Below are 19,571 nucleotides of genomic sequence, written 5' to 3' on the forward strand. Positions count from 1 at the left end.
AAAAAATCTAGTGCATGCTCTCAAAATCTTAAAACTATAAAATTAAAATTAATTCATTGAATAGAAATTGTTCTAAATTCAAATTATTTTAACAATCGGAAATATCGGAATAAATAGTTCTACCAAGTTGAGTTTGGGAAAATTGGTTATATTCACTTTCCTTAGACAATTTTTTGTTCATATTTTTCTCTGTTACTTCATTGTCAAAGCTAGTGTTTTCATTTTTCAAGCCATGCCTTGAATTTTCTTGAATAGTATCAGAAATATTTTTATCTGCCTCATAATCATCCTTTATTGAAAGAGGTAATGGATGGTTCACAACTGGTACTGATGATGTTGATTTATTTTCACAACAAACTTCTTTCCTTTTTTTCCCTGGTTTATTTTGTTTGCAATTTTTGCTGCTTATTGAAGGAAGTCTTCTTGGTTTAGATCTCAATGAGTTAGTATAATATTTGAGCCCTTTATAAACTGATTGCCAATGCATTACAGCAAATTGAGTTTCTCTAATAAATGCACCTTTGCATGCAAGACCATCAATATGAGATAAACCTTCTGTCCATGTTTGAATTTCATTTGAATTTCTTTCCAATTTCTTCTCGATATGGAATAAGATAAGCTCAAATTTTTGATTAATTATCCCAATAATTTGTCCAGGCCAAGTAACTCCCTTATAATTTGTCCATACTAACTCTCCAACTTGAAACTTAGATCCTAATATCAAATTGTTCCCATACTCAACACAATGGTCACAAAACCAATCATTCTTTTTATGTTCTGTAGGATTACTTTGACACTTTTTATGATAGGTATAGCCACAATTTTCGCACATTAGAATCGATTCCTTGTTTGTACTCTTACAAATATAGCATTTTATTTCTTGATTTTTTGGAAATGAATGCCTAAAAAAAGTGGGGATATTCAATAGAAAAATGTCATCGTAAATCTCATTATTAGCTGCATTAGTATTAGACTCCAAATTCTCGTCAACCGAACTATAAGAATTATCTTCAACATTTGAGCCATTAGAGTCATCTAAATTAGTTTTTTCCTCATTTTCACAACTTAAATCAATTTTATTCGACGTGTCAATATTCTTTTTCGAAGTGATTTCGGAAAAAATTATGTCAATCATCTTATCCCTCTCTATTTTTTGTTCCCTTCCATTCAATGTTCCCATTAACCTTGGATTTCTTCTTTGAATAATCTTTACCAATAGTTCTATTGGAAGGCATGAAATTGCTGCATACAAGTGCAATTTAAAATTTTCGAAATTATTACTTTTATTATTTGAATTTATTTGGTTTAAACCACTATTTTTTGGAGAATTACTGTCAAAACTGTGAAATGCTTCCCCAGAAAATTTACTTTTATATTGTGTATTGTTCTCAATATCAGTTTCCACGTTTTTATCTTGGTATGTATTATTTTTATTTGGCAGTGTGGTCACTGAATTAACTTCATCTAGAGTATTTTTATTACAAAAAATATTATTTATTGGAAATGGATTAACGTTATCCATAAATTTCTTTATTTCATGGCAATTAAGTTGAGTGTTTTGTTGACTATTTTCTGTTTGTTGTGTATTTAGACTGTAGTTGAAAATAGATCGATTCTGTAGGTTTGAATCTGGCTTATCGAGTTGAGTTACATTAAAAAAATTGAACATGTTCGCTGGATAATTTTGACTCATTCTTGAATATTCTAAAATATTGTTTTGTGGTATTTTAAAGTGACTGCATTTCCCTCTATGATTAATAAAGCCTTTAACACTGGAATAAATTTTTCTGCAGTATATACATCTCACTCTTAAACTTGACCTTGTTGGTGTAAATGCATAGTTACATGATACTTTTACCTTCCCTTTCTTAATAGATACTTTTCCATCTTGCCATTTTAGGTCAGAATCTTTTTTCGATTTGATTTTTTCTTCGTAATTTATTTCTTGACTCATTTTTCCTTTAAGTGCTTCCAAAGAAATATAATTTTGGTTATGAACCTCGTCTATAGTGCTCGCTGAATTATTTTGATTCAAAAATTCAATAGAGTTTGAACTTTCTAGTTGATTATTAATTGGCCGTTCTTGAGTAATGGGTAAAATTTCACTATATTGAGAATGACCATGATACAAAGGATATGCTATTTGATTTAAATCTCTTTCAACTTCATTTTGAACTTGAGTGTTTAAATCAGTATTTGAATCCTTATAATTCTGGGAATTATTTAGCATATTAATAATTAAAGCAAACTTTCTGACGAATTCCCGATCAATAATGTCATTGTTCTTCAATATTTAGTTACTTTATTCAATTTTTAACACAAACAAATAACCTACCTCCTGTCTCTTCTCTGTAAATTCCGAGTTTCGGTTAAAGTTTTCATTCATTTTATATTTCAAAAACAAACCAATCACGCCAATTCTAGTTCTAATAAATAGCTCATGGCTGATTTTAGTTCATGCACATGCAAACTCAAACATTTATTCTCAAATCCATGCATGCAGTCTAAAGAAAACTACATGCAGTTTCAGTATACCATACATTAAACATATGACTTATTTTCCTAAATAAAAAAAAAACCTATAATATTCAGAAAGCTGCTTTCAACTGTACTAAAACTTAAGATAACTTACAAAAACTACTTGAGAAGGAATCATACCAAAGGGGATTTTGCCATGTTTCAATACAAGAAATAGATGAAGGGTCAAAGTCCCACGTAGCACAATCATTTTGACTAGAGTGTTCATTATCCTGTGGAACCTCAGTTGAGTAACCTAGTGGCATTGTACAAACGGAAGAACCACTAAACTCCTTCTGACCGATTGTGAAATGAGGATCTGATGTTGTAGAAGCTTCGGAATTTAGTGTTGCCTTTTCTGACGGAATACAAAACATGTCAACTGGAAGACACTCACCACTCCATGACTCAGGCAAATCCATTTGTTTGTTAAAAATAGAATAGCCCGTTTGATCTTGCTCAATGTGTTCATTATTTCGAGACAAGCTTTCAGAGATTTCCCGACCCAGTGAAAAAGGTAATGTTTCAACCTTTTCATTGTTCTCTTCAGTGCCAGAACTGTTAAGTACAACCATTTGAGTTTGAATAGTAGAATCTTCATTCCAACGACCTGCATCTGTATTCGAATAGAAGAAAGAATTGCCAATGGAAACACACATCGTCTTGTTTGGATCTTCAATGAAAGGACCATCAAATGCTGTAAAAGATTGGCAAGGTGACGATGCATATGAAGACATGTTACAATAATTTGTATTTGGTGATACTGTTGTCGAATTTTGGTGATGCACTGGGGTGGATATCGATAATTTGCCACAGGAAACGACATAATTCCTATTGTTATCAGTATTATATCTTGTTCCAACACTATTATTTGCGATTTTTCCAATCCTGTTAGAGCAATTGACATTTTGATTTCCATTAGGACTCTTCGAATTGTTTTTGTCTGGACTCATCTCCGGGCTTTGATTGGTACAATTAGAGCCAACACCACATGTGATGGGTTCATTTAGTTTGTTTCTTTCACTTCCTTCAATAATACTACTCTCTATTTTATACATAATTCGCTCACTTGCTGTCAGGTTACCAATGACCTTCAACTGATCATCTGCGGTAACAATTCTATCTAATTGATCAGCATTCTTATCCCCCACAGTATAAATATGTTGTATATCTTGAGTTGAGTAATCTAACAATGATCCTTTCGAGTTGCAACCATTATGCAAAACATTTGAATTGATATTGTGGTTATTATCTAATGAAATATTCTCTGCATGGATGTTTTCATTATCTTTCCTCTGGCAATATACTCCATAACTTTTTTCATTTGATATATCTAATCCAAAATCTAAATCCTGAACATTGTTATTGCCAATAGACAACGAAATATTATTTTGTTCAATATTCTGACAAAAACAACCCTTTGTCAAATCACATGAGCAGTTCAAAGTTGGATCGTTCTGATGTGTTATTTTCGAATTGAAAGAATACGGTGATGATCTGAAAGAAACATTCTTAATAAATGAAGTTCTATTCGAAAAGTTACCATTTGAATAATTTATCACCCCTCCACCTAATGAACAATCATCAATGTACCTGGCACCACCCTCACATACCTGTGCACCACCATTTACACAGACACCATTCCCCATACCTGTAAAATTGTTATTAACAGAAAGAACTCCCTTCCCCGTAGTAACGTTCATTTTGTAATTAATATTGTTGATAATACCTGAGTAATTTTCCCTTTGAGGATCAAAGTTTTCCTTATTTATACCAACCTTAGACGACTTTAACACATTACCCACACCCAAACAATTAATATTACTCATCCCTATTTGCAAGGGGAGGCACTTTCCATCCCGTTTTTTTCTTTGTTTCATCCAACAAGCATTACAAACACGAAGTTTCGATTCAACTGAACAAACAGAAATGTATCTCCATTGAGGAGTTTTCGTTGCTGAACATATCTGACAAAAATAATCAGATCTATCAAGTGGTGGTCTTCCTGCCCTTCTTTCATTACTTTGTTTCAACTTGATATCCACTCCCTTAACTGAATTAACATCAGAATCATAGAAATTGTTTTTATATCCATAAATGATCTCCCTGTCAATATTATTTTCATAACTAGAGCACACTGAATCAATTACCTTATTATCACCATCCATTACAGAATGTGGTATTTTTCGTTGATCAATCAAACTTAAATATGGATAGTTATCCAAACACTGTGAATCACCCGACAGTGTTCTTGAACTCAAAAGTGATTGATTATCTGATATCAAATCACAAGATACGAGAGTTGGGAGCACCTTACTTCTTTTAACAAGGCGATCATCTTTTTTTGGTAACATATTTTCTAAAGCAACACCCGTAATATTATCTATAGTTAACCTGTTATTCGATTCGATTTGCGATTCCATTTTCTAAATGCCCATGTACCAAAAACTTTAAATACCCTCTATAGCCCTATCTATACCAAAGAAAAATATATAACTTCCTGTCTAATACTCAAAAATATTGCTTTACACCTGTATTTGCGAAATAACTTGAAATCATTCGAGGAAAAACAGAATATTCCAATTTTTGTCCCGGATTCAAAAAAATGTAAATGTGGTTTACTCTCTTGTTAAGAGGTGAATTATTTTTTTACTGTTAAACTATTGCGAATACATGTAAAGTTTGAAAAATACCACAAAGATTTACTTTTCTGCGTGATTTTGCATCAGAATATAACTCGGACAATCTCTACCTGTTAGTAATCTAGCAAAATTAATAAGTCACCTGTAAAACCTAATATTCAAGAAAACAAATACCTTCCTTTAATTATTTACCTTTCAAGCCTTCTCTACCTCCAATAGGAAGTGCATTGACCACAATAACAGCTGCACAAAGACATGCGCTGCAATCTGGACAACATTCGTCTCCCCTTCAACCCACATAAACGCGCCTTTGTGGCGGTAATTAAGATATTCCTGTTTCACGAGCATTTGCCAAAGCTAGGAGCGTAGTATTAGCGGTTAATCTCATATGGCCAACAAATTTGGGATTTCTCATTTAATTCATAGTATCAATTAAAGGTATGGATTCCAGACATTAAATTCACAGAATCAATAAATAAATTGTAAATTAAACTATGAGGTTGTTTAAAGATACAAACATCCTTGTAATACTGCAATTGTTACTGTTTAACCTCAACCACCCACCTATCGGGTATTGAAGCCCTTTACAAAACACTCAACGAGTGACGTTTCCACAACAAGCAATAATGTCTACCCTATGATTAAAGTGTTCACTCTTTTGTATGGAGTGTGTTTTGAATACAACAATTCTTTTCCTGTCAGAATGTATCCCTTCAGTTTGGGATCAAAACCGTTTAATGGAGGGCTAGGATAAATAGGAACTCCTTCCGCTAAGTTTGGATCTTCGAATAATTTCACACCAGGAAAGAAGGTAGAAGTTACTCCCGTTGTTTCTTTTGCTCTCATTGAGTTTGAATGATAGATTATTCCAACCTCATCTCCATAATGACTATGTAGATATTTTCCCATTTTCCTTATCTGCTCTCTTCCTATATTTGCGAGCATTCTTTCACCATCACATTCCCCAGATATGTTTTATTTCCCATGCCTTACAAGCATATTTTGATGCCACTCTCTTATAGATGTTGTCTCGCACATTTTAATTTCTCCTCTTATCCGAACGATCCCAGTTTGGGACCCAACTTACTGGATCTTTAAAGTAATAACCATAGTTCTTGGTTGATTAAATAGCTATGGAACATTTAAATATCATTGCATATGCGGAAGACCTCGCGAAGTCCCATAGTTTTCCAAACAATATTCTACTACTCAGTTTACCTGAAGTTACCTGTACTGTAAAAACGTCATTTTCTATAAAAGTATTCTTGAATAGTATAGAGTAAGATATGTGGGAACATTTTTTTTATAAAAATGTTACTTATTTAAATATTTTGTTGACTCTTTAAGCAATTAAAATTAACAAGCTCAGATATTTTTACTAGACATTATTGTTTAAGAAAGCATTTACCGCAAACTGGAAGCCTCACATATGCGAAACAATTATCGATCGCGAAAAAAGTCAAAAAATAACCTTTTTTAATTTTATTTAAATAGAAAATGAAAAATAAAATTAAAGAGATAATTGATGTAATAGACAAAAAAGAGATCCCCGAATCCTCTTTGACTGATGCCTTGGATCTATGTTTAAACATTTATTTTCTTTCATTTACTGAACCTGATACAAAAAAATTAATTCGTGATGAGATATTACTTCTAATTGAAGACACAAACTACGATTTATCACCGAAAAAATATTTAATTTATTTTTATTTTCTTAAGTATACTTCAGATGATGGTAATTGGTCTTTAAATGATGTTGTCTTGTATAACTTTTTTAAAAACCTACGCTTTATAAAATCCGAGATAATTTTAAATCAAATTTATGGAGTTATTATCACAATTTTATTACCTAATCCCGATAAAATTAATATTCTCTTTAACATATGGGAGTCAATATTTTTGAGTGAATCTGATAACTTCTTGGAGCTCAAGTCATTAACAAAAATGATCCATTTTATCTGTTCAAAATTATTTTGTGAAACAAATGTTCATCCATATTTGAAGAATATAAATAACAATATTATTAATATTTTTTATAAATCGTATAAAAAAAGATCAAATTTTTGCTCAGACACAAAATTTCTCGCAAAAATAGAATATTCACAGAATCTTCTATTCCCTTTACTTATAAAACACTTCGATTTTATTGAAAGGGCCTCAAAGAGTGAATTTATTGACACGATTACAAAATTATTTGAAGACAAAGCCTATTTCAGGTTTTCTGTTTTTACATTGAGAATTCCCAATTTAATTGAGTTGATAATTGATTCCGGCTATACTTTTGACAGAAACGAAATAAAAGAAATGTTATATAAGGGAATTACAAATCAAGAACAAGAAGTAAGAAGAAGCACCAAATTTATTCTAGAAAAAATTGAAAATAAGATTGGTAAATTATACAATACTTCGACAAAAAAGGAATGTTACTCAAATAACTTGAATTCGTTCCTATGTATTCTTGATTGCTATGAGAATTTTAGTATTCACCTGTTAAAAGCCAATTGGGAAAAATTCAAAAGTTTAATGTCTAACATACAAGATATTAATAGGGAATGGTGGGTTAAAACTTTAATAAAAATTGGTCTTAATCACCAGAATCTTAATGTCCAGCGTTTTATAGCATTTAATACAATAAATTTTTGCATTGAAAGGAGTAATTTTCTTCCAATTTGGATGACTAAGGAATTGTTTTTTGAAATATATTTAAAATATATTCTTTCTTCGCTAAACAATAGAATTAGTTTGCAGGTCGAAGAACTTTTTGTAAAATTTGTATATATTATATTAAAAAAAAATAAGGAATGGATCTCGGAGTATCTTATTTTTATTTCGAAAACCGTTTTATCTTTTACGCCGTTTAGAATAATGATTTACCCATTAACTATCGGAGCTTTACACGAATACGATTTTAACTGCAACAATAATTCTCACCCCAAAAATGAAGATAATCTTGCAAAGTTTTTAGAAGTGGATTACAACTTATTATCTGAAACGAATTTAGAATTGACAAAAAGATATGGTTTCGAATTTAATATTGAGTTCAAAGATTCAATAAAAATCCAGAAAGAATGTTTTATTGAGCTTTTGGATATTTCTATAGTAATAATAAAATATATTCCAATAATAATGAGACAAGAAATGTATTTTTTGTGGATTAAAATAATTTTGAATTACCTTAATTATCATGAATTCTTCAAAAAAGACTTAATCACTAAGTTAATTCAACTTTTGGGAATAATACCAGAATATCTGTACCATGGGAAAATAAATCACATTGTTGAATACTTTGTCAAAAATAAAAATATATACATAGATACATCAGTAAGTCCCAAGAAATTGTTTGAAAAATCTAACAAATGGTATTTAATTCTTCAATATGGAATAGGATTTGGTAGACTCAAGAAAATTCTTTGTATCAAGAGTGGTTCAACATCAATTTTGGAAAATGATATTATATTTATCTCTTCATACTATAACAATGAAGAAGTTGACAAAATAGATATAAATATTGAAAAAAAAATAGAATATATTTATTCTAATATTAAATTGCTTCTTGAGGATTCCCAAGAGTGCAAAAATATAGACATTGATTTACTCTGGTTTTATACTCATTCCTTTTCGCTTATATCTGAAAGAGATAAAGATAATTTATTATTGAATAAATTATTCGACTGGTGTATTGAAAACATTATACAAATTGATACATTATTAGAAAAAATGAAAAGAAGTGTCTATTGTTTAATTTCTGTAATTTTTATTATTAAGTGTATGATTCATCTCCAAAAGTACATGAATTTTGCATCAGACGAAACTTGTGTTCAAGTAATTAACAATTTAATGGTAATTACTAGTAGTCTCACTTCTAAGTTAACAATGAACAACAAAATGATCAAAAGTTGGGATTCTTATAGAAGAAATTGCTGTCAGTATGATATAGTTGATGTTAATTCGGTTAATAATGATAAATATTGTATTATTTACTCTTCAAAACTAATAATAGGTAATCCTGATAAATATTTGCCAGAAATGAATAAAGGACATATAAATCGATTGATTCAGTTATTTCCAAATAATTTACGTGAATTTATATCAACTTTTTCAAAGTTGAAGTTTATGTTTATCGATATCTGTGTTTTGAAAAATATCAGGACACTATCAAATTCTATCTTAAAACAAAATATTATTTACTGGAAACTTTTATCTGATAATAATTCAAGAGAAATTTTTTCACAGGTTAGTGGTTCAATATGGAATTGGCATGAACACTTTTTTGCTTTAATATTGTATGAACTTAATAATTTTGGGACAGAAGACTTTTACTTATGGAGATTAGTTGAATATTCTTTTATTCAAATATCGAAAAACTATTTAATGTTTCAAAAAACAATAGTTTCGGAGTACTTGAATAAAATATTTGAATTAATAAAAAAGCATTGCGTAGAACTAATAGACAAAAGTATTTACAATGATCTTTTAATAACAAAATTAAATAGCATTTTAACAAATAGTGATTTTATTTCGTTGTTTAAAGAAACTAACATCTTTGAAGATGTAATAAATTTTTACTACAATAAAATATTATTTAACAACAATGAGACAAGATTTTTCATTTTTCCATTACTTAACTTTGTTTATTTGTTTATCAAGGGTTGTAATGAAAATATAATTTCTTCATTATTTCAGAATATAGTTTCCAATAAAGAATGTTCACTTTCTAACGAAGAGAGAAGAATAATTAAAGTGTCAAATGTAATATTGGAATTGCTCATTTTTGAAGAAAAAGGATTAATTGACGGTTACAATTTGAGATTTCAAAAAGTAGGTAGCAACGATAAATTGGAATTAAACAAAATTTTCGAACTATATAAAAAATGTAAGATATTTGAAGATTATAACAGTTTTATGAGACATTCAACAATTATTTACTTATATAATTCAATTCAGATTTCAAGCGAGAATTATAACAAAAATCACTTATTTTTTGTGCAGTTAGTTATTTTTCTTTTAACATTAAAACTTGATCATTCAATACCAATTTCAGTTGAAGAAGGTTTGGTATTGAATGGTACCAATTTCTACAAGAAAAATTTCAATAATTTGGATATATTTGTCGAAAATAAATATTCTACCAACAAGAATTCAAATAAGTTTCCACCTTTACCAAATAGTGTTCAACATAAGTTGCTTATAAACATTTGGCAATCATTATGTTGCTTTATTGACGCTTTAAAATCGGATAAAACTGAATTCAATTTATATATATTAGAGTTTTATTTTAGACACTTATGCTACCTTTACAATCCAGACATCAGACAATATATGGATTTGTTTGGTTGCAATGTTGTAATACTATTTCCAAGTTTTTGTATCAAATACCTGGCTCAGGGATTATCAAACAATGGAAATAACCACACTCAAGTTATATATTCTTTATTGATTGTATCAAGTTATTTAATATATTATCTCCGAAAAAAAACTCCATTTGTGTACAACGAGAATATTCTTAAAGATACTAATTTTAAAGATGAGTTTTTTGTGCATAAAGGCATAAATTGGATTAAATTCGAAAAAAGGGTTTTGGAAAACTATATTATGTTTTTCAATATTTTTCTAAGTTACTACACATCAAATTCTTCTTTGCTGAGAAATATTGTTTTGCTGACATTATATCTACTATATAAAGATGATTCTGTTTCTTTATTGGTAAATGATTCCAATGAAGCCAGTTTGTTTAGCAATGAACCTCAACGATACTCAATTAGTAACATCATCGATCAAGCCCTATCAACAAATAATTTCGAGTCCATTATCGAATTATTTGAGAATTCCGGGCACCCTATTAGAAATGAAATGCCTACAAACAAATCATTTCTGGTAAATTCAATGATTATAGAAGAGTCGATTGGACTGAGGGAGGTAATAAAAAATATCGTTAGAAGTAAAGATACAAAAAAAATGTTAACAAACCTAGATAAAATTTGGAGATTGTGGAAGCCTAAGAGATATTGTTCATTGGAAAACATAATCCCTAATGATAATATCATTGAATTCACAAATCAAAAAGTCTCACAGAGCTTCTTCAATACCTGTCAAGCTTTTGATCCAATTTTATCGGCTCTAGAGGAAAGTAACCAAGAAGGTGATGATGAATTTCAAGAATTGATTGCCTTCCAAGACAGGAATGATGAATTCTTACTAAATTCTCATCTAATTTTTGGAGATCTAAGACCATCATGGAGCCTGTACTATCTACTAAAGAAGGTAATATGTAATGAGATGAGTAAAAACTACCATGAAAGTCAAAAATTGCAGGAAGTCAGGACTGAAAGAACTTTAACACCGAGGAATGATTACCAACTCAAATTTGAACCAGAGACAGCTCCGCAGTTACTTTCTGAAGAGTCAAGGCCAAAAAGATTAGATTTATTTGGAGAAAACAGAACAGAACTCATAGTCATCGCAAGCCTCCTGGACAAAATTCCTAATATCGCTGGGCTAACAAGAACCTGCGAGATATTCAGAGTCAAGGAACTGCTTATAAACACAAAAAAAACGCTAAGCGATCCAATGTTCAAGCAAATTTCTGTAACCGCAGAAAAATGGCTTCCAATAAATGAACTGAGCCCGGAAAGAATAAGCGAATACATAAACATTAAAAGACTAGAAGGCTATGGGGTATATGGTCTCGAACAGACATCTTCTAGCATCCCACTCAAAGATTTTGAGTTTCCGAAAAAGTCAATACTGATTCTTGGAAGAGAGAACGAGGGTATACCATCCGACATCGTATCAGTCGTCGACCATTGCATCGAAATTCCGCAGTTTGGGATGATAAGATCGCTTAATGTTCATGTATCCGCGTCGATAGTTATACACGAGTATACAACACAGGTCCTTAATCTGACATAACCGTTACATGTCCCAGTAGTGACTCAGTCCTTTTTTTTATTGCAATCAGAAATCGTACAACCTTCGTTAATCAAGTTGACGAGAGCCATTTCTGGAGAGACTAGTTGCACAGTCCTCGCAATATAAGTTATTGCTGGGGTTGAACCTCTGGTCGCAACTGGGTACCCAACCTTTGTCATGAGCTCTATATCATTCTCTCCATCACCCAAAAATGCAACCTGGTGGAATTTTAGGCCTAATTTTTTCAGAATGAGTCTCGTTCCATTGTGTTTAGAGGCATTCTCCGGAATAATTTCCAGAAGATATGGTACAGATCTATGTACCTTACAGCCAAACATTCTGACGAATGCTTCAACATGTTCCCTCAACTCAGATAAAACTTCCGGTGATTCTGCAACAACAATCTTGAACAATGTCTTAGGTTTCTCACCCTCCCTCATCTCTAAGTATCTAATTAGATTCACACCTTTGTGAATTAAAGAGTCAACCTCACCACTCAGATATTTTTTGACGTATTCAGCCTCAGAGCTATCTAGAAAAATCCCACTAGTATTTTCTATGGCAATATTCAGAAGTCTGAATTCACTTGATACTTCATCTGGTGCATCCTCACCCGAAATCCTGTGGAATTTATTTACACCATTTATACTAGACTCGAATCTCAAAGAGTTGCCATTTTGAACTCCAAATCTTCTAAGGTATTTTATCAACTCAAGTGCAGCATCTGATTTTATTCTTGTTTCAAACAGTATATCCTTCACACCACCAGGACCATATACAAGAGCACCATTATAATAAACACCAGGGAAAACAGAGAATGAGGTAGATACTGGGCCATTTGTCATAAACTTAATGGAGCTCGAAACCGACTTTCCAGTGGATATGAAGAAACGGATTTTCGACTGTGAAAGGTCATTCAGAGCCCTTGCATTCTCCTGAGAAATTACATTTGAGCCAACCTCAGATAAGGAACCATCCAAATCAGAGACAATGCACTTGAATTGACAATTGTATGCCTTCGTTATCTTTCTTGAACGCAACAGTCTATTATGAGTAGCAGATTCATTAATTTCATTAAAATAATCTATCGGGATCGATGGATAATCAAACTCGGTCGTGGTATCGTTACCAATAAAGGTAGAATTCTCGGTAAAAACAAATATCCCCGTATCGTTTGAAGAAATAGTATTATTCAATACAGATTCCAATGTGCAATTCACATCATTAGAGGTGTAAGATTTTCCACTATCTGAGAAATTGGATGCAACAGTATTTAGCAAAATATCTTGCGTTGAAGCTCCACCCAACAACCCAATAATCAGTGATGAAACTAACAAAAATCTCGGTAACATTATAAAAAATATAACCTCTTAATAACTCCAAAAAAATTTAATTAAAAAAGTAGTCAAATTCCTCTCTAAGTTCCAAGGATCTGTCAAAGTGATCACCTGTCTTTGTGGGGGGACAAATAGGATTTGATTGACCTGAGACACTTCATTACGCAAGCCATTGTTTCATCAATTGAAGTATATTTTATACTTAGTTACCGCTTATAAGTATATAAATTTTCAAAAATGATGTAATATATCTTATTAATCATTCCAATTAAATAATTGACTTGCTTTCCCCTTGAGCCTTCATAATCCTGCTGTAGTGAAAAAATATGTATCTTTTGCTCTTTGTATGAAAAAATTGGCATTTTGGTTTTTCCAAGTTATAGCTTTCGGTAACCTGGAGCTTTCAATATGTCCTTTAGAATTAATACTTAAATTCTTACTGTTGTGTTCTCATTAACTAGACGATAAGTACCTATAGTTATTTACTTCGGCGCTATTTAAAATTTTTTAGTCTCGAATCTTACAGAAAGACTCTGATTTGTTAAGAGATTTTTTGTTGCCTTCTCCCGTTGATTCTTTTCTCATATGCTTCCTGTTTTATTTCTCTCAGTCTTGAATTTACTTCACAGATTTCTCTTCTTTGTTGTCTTGCCAATTTTGAATTGACCTTCTGCTTATTTGAGAGCTCCTCGAGACGTTTATTCTTAAGTTCACATTGAGATTTCGAGTTGAGTTGATCTGGGTGGATGTTTAAATATGGTTTTTTGATAAAATTCTCATTTCTGTGTGCTATTTCCTCTCTTTCTCTTAGAAGCCACTTTGAAATAAGAATATTTGTCGTGGCAAATATGATAAGTGCAATTATGATTTTTATCCAGTCTTTCAATCTTAAGGAATGTAATATATCTAACAATATCTGGTTATTCATGTGATGTTTGGGTTCAAGGCAGGTTTTTTCATGAAATGGATACTAAATAATTAAATAAATGATACCGGTAATAGTAAATTGCTTTAATGGCGCTTGCAGGGGTGTGTGCACACGTTTTTCTAAAGGTCAAAAAATGAATATTCGAATGTAGAAATAAGAGAAAATAAAATGTATTTTAAACATTTTAAAGATGCTAGAAAAAGTGCGAAGTACAAGTACAATAATCTTTTGAATCTCTGGTATAATGAGATTTTTATTAAGTTGATTTCAATTATAATATTGTTAACAGCAGATATTATTGCATTGATTTATTCGTGGTTGAACATTGAACCAACAAAAGGAGGTAAATTTTTGAATGGAACTAGTATTTTTACTTGGTTTGTAGTTTTAATTTATACAGCGGTTCTCATCGACACAGAAACTTTAAGGGGATTAAAAATATGTTTCTCAACGGTTTTAATGATAAATTATATGTTAATTCAAAAAAATGATTTTATATTTTCAATAAATTTTGATCTTTTAAATTTTGGAGTACTTTGGTGTGCCTTCAGAAGTGAATTATCAACGAAAGAATTTAATGATGAATATACAGATGAGCATATATTACCACTAATTAATAAAGACAAAAAGCTTTTAAGTGCTTATAGTGAAGTATGGAATAAGAGTGAGGTAAGCAATTTAAGGAGTTATAGTGGAATGTTTGTTACAAGATATCTTATCATCTCATTCATATTTATTTGTCTGTTTATTATGAAAACAATAGATAATTACACCAATTTTGACAAGTATAATTTTTCCGTTATGAGAAATTTTAATAGTGTATTCGATTTAAATAAATCAAAATCAAAAAATGAATTTATTATAAAAATTTTTCGTTTGAGTCGTGAATACGAATTTGCTTTCATACAACTAGCACTGGTAACCTTAATTGTTGGGTTGAGATCAGCTTACTCTGATAAAAACTGGATAATAAGTTCGATTTTCAATCTCAAAAAACGTGTTTACGTTGAAATAGAGGAAAATAAGGAAAAAAAGAGTCTAGAAGCGGAGAGATGTCAAGGAAATAATGTTATAAAAATAGAAAATGAGACAGCAAAGATATTTCCGATCATGGGGAAGTTAAAATCAATTGTAATATTTTTCGCAATTATTTTTCTTTTTGGTTTATTAACTAGCAAAAGTGAAAGGTTTGACATGTTCTCAAATATTATTTCAGTAAATAATAATATAATTATATTAATTTGCATATTACTTCCAATTGTGGGATTGATAACAGAAATTTCCGTCGTTAGAAAATGGATCCTATATTTTGCTTTTTCTATAATAATGTACAATTTTAACTTGTGGTTTGATAATGATATCATAAAGGTGATATCATCGGTAACTTCCGGGATATTATTCAATGTTTCTGTAATATTATTCATTTGGAACCAAGACAAAGATTTTCAATATGCGAACAAATATCCATATACGTGTTATTTACTGTATAAACTTATTTTTTCCACAGGAAATATCATTGGGGAGTATCTAATGTCATCAATAATATCCCAAGATATTCATAAAAAACTTTTATTTACAGGGATAGATATAACAATGATCGGATGTATATTCCTTTCAACTTTACCAGATTCAAATCCTATTCCTGTAAATGCGAGTGATGAGGTTGAATGGGAAGTTACTTACTAGTGCTCTTTTATACAGTTATTTTTTATGAAATAATTTTTAGGGTTCTATTTGGGAAGTGTATCATTATAAGTAGTAGTATCGTCATAATAAATAACCAAGTACTCCAAACCAAAAAAAAACAACCTGCGATAAAATTTTTGCTTCCGATAAATGATACTTTTTCTATTCCTATTCTTTTTTTTGAGTTAAATTCTTCTGCTGGCCACAAATTATGCCTCATTTTAATTTCGTACAATCCTTTACGTAAATTTTGCTCTATTTTACCCCAAACCATCTTAAAATTTGGAAGCCATGCGCCATGCATCCAAGTCCTATAATGTATATCCGTAGTTTTAATCCACATTTTATCATTAAATGGAATTGCAAACATAGAGAAGTCGTTTCTTAAAAATGAATTTTCAAAAGATATCTCTATTTTTTCTTTTGAACCATTACCATTTACTTTTAACAAGTCGAATTCATCGTTGAAAAATGTAAGTGAAGATAACCCACATGGTATCAATGGAGTATCATCAGATAAATTGCCCGATCCGTTGTTCGGTATATTGTCAATAAAATTATTAAGGGTATCTCCTCTAACCTTACGTAAATAATCCAAGGTATCTGCTGTTCCGCACGAGAAACCGGGAAATATTTCCGGTGGTCGGCTTTGAACAAAAGATCGAAAATTTTGGTAGAAGTTATCGATATAAACATTCACATAAACCGGACCGCTTACATCCAATGTGACGTTAATAGTTAAATTATCTTCTCCTTTAGTTATTGGTTCAGTTGAGTATTCTATGTAACCTTTACTTTTGTAATTAATATAAAAAAGCGTAGCAAAAATGGCATGCACAACACTTCCAATAAAAAAGAGAAAAACAGCAAATTTGGGATGGAACAGGTTTTTACCTGGACTCCATATCTTCATGTCTTGCTGTACAAAAGAATCTATAACATCGTCAACTTTTTTTTCGCCCTTCTTAAGTTTTTGTATCCAACATAGGCTAGATAATTCATTCCTAAAATAATTTGAACCCATACAATATTTACTGTATTATACGAAAAGTTCAGAGCCAAATTAAAGGAAATTGCTTTCGGAACACTGAATGTGTCTTATTAAAGTACAGAAAATAATATTGTACTTTTTAGGAAAAAAAATTCCGGAGCCAATAAATAAAATTTTATTGACCCTCTAAAGCACACTAGGAGCAATCTTAGACGTTAAAAAAAAATTGTTCGAAAATCATTTTACTAGAAGTTGTAGTAAGGAGGCTTATATGTGAAGTACAATAATTAAGATAAATGACAGATTTATAGACCTAACTACTTGATGACCAATTACTATAAGTAAGAGCGCAATATCAATTAAAGGTGGACTAAAGTATAAAGAGTAGTCCAAGATAGAATGAATGTAACTAAGCATGTAGCAGTATTTTCAATTACAACTTCAGTCGGATCAAGGACTCTCTCTGGAACATCAAGGTAATTCACATAAATAATCCCAATGAATATTAATAATAGAAGTGCCGAAATAAATACAGGAAATCCCTTCAGTCCAACTGTCCCGAATAATGATCCTAAAACAAGAGCACTGAATTGAAGAAGCCAGTACGTTATCAGAGAAACCTCATCCTAAGCACGAATAGTAACTTAAAGAAAAAAAATTATTCGAAAGACTTACCTTGGACCATTCCTCAGTCGAATCTAATCTAAAAGCTTTCTTGAAAAGTGAAAATGTACCACTTTCGTAAATCTTATTTAAAACTATATTTTCCTTCGGCGACATTCTTTTGATGAGAAAGTTATCCAATACTCTTTGCGTACTATTAACTAACGACGTTAAATAAGGTCCGGCGTATGAGCGGGACTTGGTATAATGCATTTATTTGCGACTAACCAAGAAACAATTGATTTGGTAGTTTCCTCAGTCTCATAGGTTATAGAATCATCAAAGCTGTTCATTAACTTGTAAGGTGAGTATATTCTTGATTCAAGGTTTCTATTGCTTTCGGAATATTTCTCAAGAAATTCGGATATCTCATTTTTTACAATAAATAAGTTATTGCCTTTGCAAAAAAACGAACAAATCGTCACCAATGGGTTGCAGCCTCTCCAATTAATGATATTATAAAATTTTGCTTTGAATTCACTCATTTTATATTTCACAGCATCTGAAGCTACAATATAATTCCTTTCATAGTTGATTTTTTCACAAAACATTGCTACACCACGTGAAACTAGATGCTTAGAAAGATCAATAATAACTGATAATGGCTCTAAAAGCTCTATTGATATGTCTTTAATCGATAAATGTGGGTCAGCGGCCTTAGTCAATTGTTGTATTGACTCACTGTTACCTGAGTAGTCGGTTAATTTTTCATGGTCTATGATTATCGAAATTTTATCGCAATTATTTTCATTTAATTCAAACTTATTTGTATCTGAAATACAACATTTACATATTTCTATTTTATCAAGAGAAAATATGTAACTGGAGTAGTCTTTTATTAATTTTCTGACAAAAAACCCTAACTCTTTAGCTAGTTGACTTCTTTCTCCTTCTATTATTATGTATTCATCATTGCAACTATTCTCTAGGTCACTTTGCATACTGTGTAGATTAACACTATAATCAATATTGCCATTTTCTTTACTGAAACGTGTTTCATTTTTGTTTATATTAATATTTTTGTCATGCCCAAATATTGGATTAATATCTAGATTATTTTGTATTTTATCTACTGTATGCCCTATTGCCAAACTGTCTGTTGTCGTCTTCTTAGTATCTGATTCTCGTTTATGTTTGTTTCTATTTTTAAAAAATTCAAATATTATTTCATTAACCTTAATCGCTTCAGATGAAATAAGTCCGATTTTTGTTTCGCTTTTCAGTAGTTTCGTTGCAAATCCACTCAATTTTTTTTCAATAAAATCGTATTTTAATTCAGTGGATGCATCAAGGACTAAAGTTACAGAAAAACTCTCAATATACTTTTTTGGATATTTAGGTTCTCTGATGTATCTTGATCCACTACTGATTGGTTGTTTATTATCAGGACATTTACAAAATAGTAGTGAGCTACTGGAAGTAGAGCTTGGAAAAAACAAAAAGCGATTCTGGCACTTTTTTGATTCAATAACAAGTTCAGATGCCTTATTCCATAATAATGAGTTGGTTGGAAGAATTAGAGGTGCTAATTTTGATGCTTCAAGCCCAAAACATTCTCTAGTTGGAATTGCAGCACGTATGAATTTGAATTCATTCGTTAAATTTGGTGGGTATTGGAGAATTATTTCTGGAACTTGATAAGGCCACTTAACAGTGAATATTATTCCAGAAATTCCAACTTTAGCCATAAATTCCATGTACTAATGCTTGCCGGTTAATCTACGAAAATAATTTAATTGACATAAATAATTAAATACAAAAGTTTTCAGTTCTAAAATGAACTCAATTATCATTTAATAAATTATAAAGATAATTTAGAGATTTCAAAAATGTATATATTTGGTATTAATTAGTTGTGATACCTCTTGAAATAGACTGGCTGAGATACAAGAATATAT

At 30.8% G+C, this 19,571-nt stretch overlaps 9 protein-coding genes across 9 annotated transcripts; 2 read left to right on the forward strand and 7 right to left on the reverse strand.

Annotated features, from left to right (window-relative positions):
- Positions 1-88: 88 nt before the first annotated feature.
- Positions 89-2,230, reverse strand: FG379_002599 (PHD finger containing; the record flags this gene model as incomplete). The annotated part of the gene is made up of 1 exon (XM_067328289.1): positions 89-2,230. One exon carries the CDS (start codon positions 2,228-2,230, stop codon positions 89-91), a length of 2,142 nt encoding a protein of 713 aa, XP_067181787.1.
- Positions 2,231-2,618: 388 nt separating this feature from the next.
- Positions 2,619-4,940, reverse strand: FG379_002600 (GATA type DNA binding domain fused to an AT hook; the record flags this gene model as incomplete). The annotated part of the gene is made up of 1 exon (XM_067328290.1): positions 2,619-4,940. One exon carries the CDS (start codon positions 4,938-4,940, stop codon positions 2,619-2,621), a length of 2,322 nt encoding a protein of 773 aa, XP_067181788.1.
- An 849-nt stretch (positions 4,941-5,789) lies between these two features.
- FG379_002601 (phosphoglycerate mutase family) lies at positions 5,790-6,104 on the reverse strand (the record flags this gene model as incomplete). Its single annotated transcript, XM_067328291.1, has 1 exon — positions 5,790-6,104. The coding sequence occupies one exon, from the start codon at positions 6,102-6,104 to the stop codon at positions 5,790-5,792; it is 315 nt and encodes a 104-aa protein (XP_067181789.1).
- A 552-nt stretch (positions 6,105-6,656) lies between these two features.
- Positions 6,657-12,068, forward strand: FG379_002602 (tRNA (Gm18) ribose methylase trm3p superfamily SPOUT methylase; the record flags this gene model as incomplete). The annotated part of the gene is made up of 1 exon (XM_067328292.1): positions 6,657-12,068. The coding sequence occupies one exon, from the start codon at positions 6,657-6,659 to the stop codon at positions 12,066-12,068; it is 5,412 nt and encodes a 1,803-aa protein (XP_067181790.1).
- A 23-nt stretch (positions 12,069-12,091) lies between these two features.
- Positions 12,092-13,420, reverse strand: FG379_002604 (haloacid dehalogenase family-like protein; the record flags this gene model as incomplete). The annotated part of the gene is made up of 1 exon (XM_067328294.1): positions 12,092-13,420. The coding sequence occupies one exon, from the start codon at positions 13,418-13,420 to the stop codon at positions 12,092-12,094; it is 1,329 nt and encodes a 442-aa protein (XP_067181792.1).
- A 526-nt stretch (positions 13,421-13,946) lies between these two features.
- Positions 13,947-14,333, reverse strand: FG379_002605 (uncharacterized protein; the record flags this gene model as incomplete). Its single annotated transcript, XM_067328295.1, has 1 exon — positions 13,947-14,333. One exon carries the CDS (start codon positions 14,331-14,333, stop codon positions 13,947-13,949), a length of 387 nt encoding a protein of 128 aa, XP_067181793.1.
- A 168-nt stretch (positions 14,334-14,501) lies between these two features.
- On the forward strand, positions 14,502-16,019 carry FG379_002606 (membrane associated protein; the record flags this gene model as incomplete). The annotated part of the gene is made up of 1 exon (XM_067328296.1): positions 14,502-16,019. One exon carries the CDS (start codon positions 14,502-14,504, stop codon positions 16,017-16,019), a length of 1,518 nt encoding a protein of 505 aa, XP_067181794.1.
- A 22-nt stretch (positions 16,020-16,041) lies between these two features.
- On the reverse strand, positions 16,042-17,043 carry FG379_002607 (Cdc50p like membrane; the record flags this gene model as incomplete). Its single annotated transcript, XM_067328297.1, has 1 exon — positions 16,042-17,043. The coding sequence occupies one exon, from the start codon at positions 17,041-17,043 to the stop codon at positions 16,042-16,044; it is 1,002 nt and encodes a 333-aa protein (XP_067181795.1).
- Positions 17,044-17,369: 326 nt separating this feature from the next.
- FG379_002608 (uncharacterized protein) lies at positions 17,370-19,370 on the reverse strand (the record flags this gene model as incomplete). Its single annotated transcript, XM_067328298.1, has 3 exons — positions 17,370-17,636; positions 17,686-17,827; positions 17,902-19,370. The coding sequence occupies 3 exons, from the start codon at positions 19,368-19,370 to the stop codon at positions 17,370-17,372; spliced, it is 1,878 nt and encodes a 625-aa protein (XP_067181796.1).
- Positions 19,371-19,571: the final 201 nt, after the last annotated feature.

This window comes from Cryptosporidium bovis (assembly GCF_009768925.1).
Source record: "Cryptosporidium bovis isolate 45015 chromosome Unknown contig_4, whole genome shotgun sequence".
NCBI classification, from domain to species: domain Eukaryota; phylum Apicomplexa; class Conoidasida; order Eucoccidiorida; family Cryptosporidiidae; genus Cryptosporidium; species Cryptosporidium bovis.